The 4171-nt window shown below is 37.5% G+C and overlaps 1 protein-coding gene across 1 annotated transcript; it reads left to right on the forward strand.

The window, feature by feature from the left end:
* Window positions 1-703: 703 nt before the first annotated feature.
* Window positions 704-3742, forward strand: pla2g10 (phospholipase A2 group X). Its single transcript, XM_003442057.5, has 4 exons — window positions 704-825; window positions 1341-1509; window positions 2189-2295; window positions 3566-3742. Exons 1-4 carry the CDS (start codon window positions 789-791, stop codon window positions 3712-3714), a joined length of 462 nt encoding a protein of 153 aa, XP_003442105.1. The 5' UTR covers window positions 704-788; the 3' UTR covers window positions 3715-3742.
* Window positions 3743-4171: the final 429 nt, after the last annotated feature.

A 4171-nucleotide genomic window follows, 5' to 3' on the forward strand; every position in this document is an offset into this window, starting at 1 on the left:
AACAATAAAAGGTGAATCAAATAGACCATTACGGCAAGGCTGGGATGGTCCATTTGGTAAAGTAAATTCGTTGGGCATCTTTCTTCGCCTTTAGACAATAATTCTGATGGCAAAAGAGCCAAACGGGACAGGCGCAAAAAAACCAAAAAAACCCCCACATTACTGCTTTGGTTTGGTGACCTGATACAATTCATTTAATTAGAAAAAAAAACCCTCTCAGAGGGTCTAGGGACAATTTTTTCTTTGTCTGTGATCCAGCGCTAACATATTTAAGTAGACTTAAAACCTTTCCCACCTATGTCCCTATGGCCCCTTATGTCCCTTATGTTCTGAGTGAGTGGGTGGTATTGCTTTCCAAAGGCAAAGGAGGGGAATGTAACAATGATTATATGTCATTTTCAAACCCCAAAAAAGCTGAAAATCTTTTTTTCTAGGTTTAAAATTCTTCTTTTAATAATAATAATAATAATAATAATAATATGTGTCTTTCCATGAAACATCGACTTATCTTACATCTCCAAAAAACTAAAAACAGAAAATTTTGTTTTCTCAATATTGCAGTGTTAATGCTAAAAAGATAGAAAAACACAAACATTGGTCCAACTTCAATAAAGCACTAGGGGGAGCATAGATTCACAAACACTGGATTAGCCTCCAGCCAATGGTTATGCTCAGGAGATTATTCGAACAGCATCTATAAAAAGCTCTCCACTCCTTTCAGCGTTACACTCAGAGGGTGGAAGTGAAGAGCACTTACAGATGAGATTTTTAACTGCCTGTTGCATGCCATGGCAGCATTTTATCGGATACTTCTCCTGCTATCTGGTAAGGTGATTATTTACTTTAAAAGAGAGCTCCACAGTGAAGCATAGTGAAAAACTACACACTTAAGAAGTTATTTCAAGAGGTAGTCAGTGCACATTTGAGGGGAAAACTACCTGTGTTTACACAAGAACAGTGATTCAGTGAGCGCTTTTGAAAGGGAGCAAATTATGTTGATTTTGCTGTAAAATAGTATGCACTTATCTGTGATTTTAAGCCTTAAGTATGGTGTTCAGGCAGAGTAACAGGAAAGTCAATCCTATTGCAACGGAGGTCTGAACATTTCAATTCCAGCTACAGAAAGTTTCTTATATCCTAAATCCAATTTGCAGATACATTTTACAATATAAAGCCAGCAAATAGCAACACAAATGTCTTTGCAACTCTTTAATGTATAATTTTATCAAGATTGTGTTGAATACCAAATCAGTAAAGCATATATAGTACAGTACTGGATCGGTGTAGGGACAGAGAGATAACTTCTTTCCTTCTCTTGTGTTGTTTGTGTCTCTTTGCAGTGACTGTGGCCTCTGCGGCAACACGCAGATCCCAGCGAACAAAGCGAGGGTTGCTTGAGTTGGCAGGAGCAATCAAATGCAGCACAGGGAGATCTGCTTTGGCTTATATGATCTACGGATGCTATTGTGGTCTGGGCGGCCAAGGCTGGCCCAAGGACAGGGCAGACTGGTGAGGCAGCATTTATTATCACGTTCCCTTAAGAACCTGACAGAAGAAAATTCAAATTGGTGAGGACACTATATCTGGTCACCAGATGATAGTGCACTCCAAAATGTAAATAATCAGCTGACACTATATATAACCAACCTATGCATTATGCTTTGCAAAAAATATCCTTCCAAGTACTTGGGTGAAGTTTAGCCTTTCGTCGCAGGAGGAGGAAATAATGTGTACATATTATTTTCTCCTCCTAAATGCTGTTGGTTCTTCCCAGTCTATCCACATCCTGATGTGTACACACAGTTTCCGCTTCTGAATGAGTCGAGTGAACCACAAATGCAGTGCGACGGGATGGAAGGAGGGAATGCTGTGTAAATTCAGCAGACTCACACGGTCCAATAGTTACTCCAAAAATTCCACACCCAAATCCTAATTACCGTCTCCTTCTTTTCCTTCTTAACCACAAGACATCTCACCCCCTCAAGCCAGTTAACTTCTAACTATCTGTTGTGAAAACTCCTGTGGTGATCCTGCCCTGCCTTTTAAATAGTCTTGGTGTGATTTAAACCACAGCCTTGTGACCACCCACCTACTGTTTTCTTTACCCTGTCTGTCCTTGATTGAGATCAGACTGAGTTCAGCTTTCAAAATAATGGATTTATCATGTTGTTAATCTGTCTGTGTGCAGGTGTTGCCACAGACATGATTGCTGTTATGGAGATGCAGAACGTCTTGGCTGCTATACAAAATTGAGCCAGTATCGATGGACATGTGAGGACAAGACAGCTGAGTGTGGTATTGCGATTTCTATCATTTTTTGGTATTTCTTTTTGCAATCCGTGATTTAAAGTTAAAACAGCTGATGCTCTTATTAATTCCATTGGTTCGAGTTTTAGGATGTTCTCTACTAAGTCCAACTGTCTTTTTTAAAATTGTACTGAGATTGAGATCAGCACCAATATAAATTCTTCCTTTGCTACCCCTCCATGTCTCCACCAAGATTCACAAAAGGCAGACTGATAGCTTTAGTGTAATCTTACTGGCAAACAGTGGCAGAACCAGACAATTTTGAAAGGAATGCCCCAGCGGAGACCATTACGGACACTGCAGTGGTGTTATTTATTTATTTTATTTTGAAATTGGTAGTCAGATGGTCATCGCCCTTGATCGCTCACTCTTATAATCAGCTTAACTGCCATGTGGGCACCCGCACCTTCATGTTTATGCTACAGAAAGGATGAGGTTGCTCATGCTTTCCCATAGTGCGACACACAGAAGACAGTTGATTGGAGAAAAGCAGGATTTTTACAGGATATCTTAACGGCATAAAGCACAGTATTTGCTTATCAAAAAGACCAGCTGTCATAAAAACAAGACAAAACAAATATTTTAGAAATCTGTCAAAATCTTGTCTTATCTTAAAATTGTTTTGTTTTTTATTAGGCAAATAGGAAACTGAATTCATGTTTTTATACCTAGCACACTGGGTTTTACCGAGAAGTCAGAAATGAATCAAGCATAACATTCATCCACTAAATCTTTTTTTTCTGTTTAGAAATCAAAGAAAATAACTGTAATTTGGCATCTGAATCAAAAAATAATAAGATGCTTTACTATTCTTATTCAACTTTTTTGTATAACAGTAAACTTGGAATTTTGTGGATAACAGCAATAATTATATTTTCACATTAAAAATCTAGTTTTGACTAAAGAACTTGCACTTACTGGCAAATTTATCATGACAGAAATATATAAAAAATGATTTTGGTGATTACCAAGAGTGTTAATTTAGGTCAGCTGTGTCATAAACCTTACTTTGGGTGTTGGTCTGCTAAATTTATTAAGCACTGTACATAATTAGGTTTAAACATGACCCAAATGGTATTTATAACCAGTTACTGAACTTCTCTAATTATAGACAAACTGCTAAAAATGAAACAAAAATATAGCTGGAGTTCTCCATATGTCTGTATATGTAGATATGAAACAGCAAACGTAAAAAGAGATTCACAATGTTAATGAGAAATTGACTGAAAATGAGTGAAAATCCTGTTCTTCATTGCAGATGATTTGAAGGACCAATGTGAAAAGCTGCTGTGCAAGTGTGACAGAGATGCTGCCAAATGTTTGAGAAAAGCACCTTTCATTCGGAAATATGCACTATGGCCAGATTTTCTATGTGGCCACGACCATCCTACATGCAATATTTACTGACACAATAAATACATCTTTATGTGTCTTATGTGCCTTTTCTTTTAATATACATGGTGTTACAGTAAGTCAGTCACTCTGCTTTTGCAGAAATTGTGTTAATAAAAGACAAAACAAAAAAGAAATTACAGTAAATGAACACCACCTATTTTGTTTCCCAACTTCCTGGAGAAAAATGAGAAGTCCAAGATCCTAAATCTCAGAGTCAAATAGAGGGAAAAATCAAGTACCCAGACCTAACAATAGTACTTTTATTTGCTAGCATGTGTTACTGAACTGTGAAGTGGAGTGCCTGCTTTATAACAGTGAAGCTGACTCTTTGCTTTGGGTGTGTTTTTGACTGGACTTCATTTACTGGAGTTTAAAAAAAAAACTCCACACACTTGAGCTAATGGCGAGGGTTGTTTTCTTTTTATTTAAAATCTGCTCTGACGCGACTTCCTCCACTTTTTTCCAGAGC

Source organism: Oreochromis niloticus, linkage group LG4, assembly GCF_001858045.2.
Source record: "Oreochromis niloticus isolate F11D_XX linkage group LG4, O_niloticus_UMD_NMBU, whole genome shotgun sequence".
Lineage (NCBI taxonomy): Eukaryota > Metazoa > Chordata > Actinopteri > Cichliformes > Cichlidae > Oreochromis > Oreochromis niloticus.

Bases quoted from the DNA above. Each gene is read 5' to 3' on its own strand.
- pla2g10 (XM_003442057.5), top strand. From the start codon at position 789: ATGGCAGCATTTTATCGGATACTTCTCCTGCTATCTG. The intron at 826-1,340 runs GTAAGGTGATTA...GTCTCTTTGCAG, and splicing joins GATACTTCTCCTGCTATCTG to TGACTGTGGCCTCTGCGGCA. The intron at 1,510-2,188 runs GTGAGGCAGCAT...GTCTGTGTGCAG, and splicing joins CCCAAGGACAGGGCAGACTG to GTGTTGCCACAGACATGATT.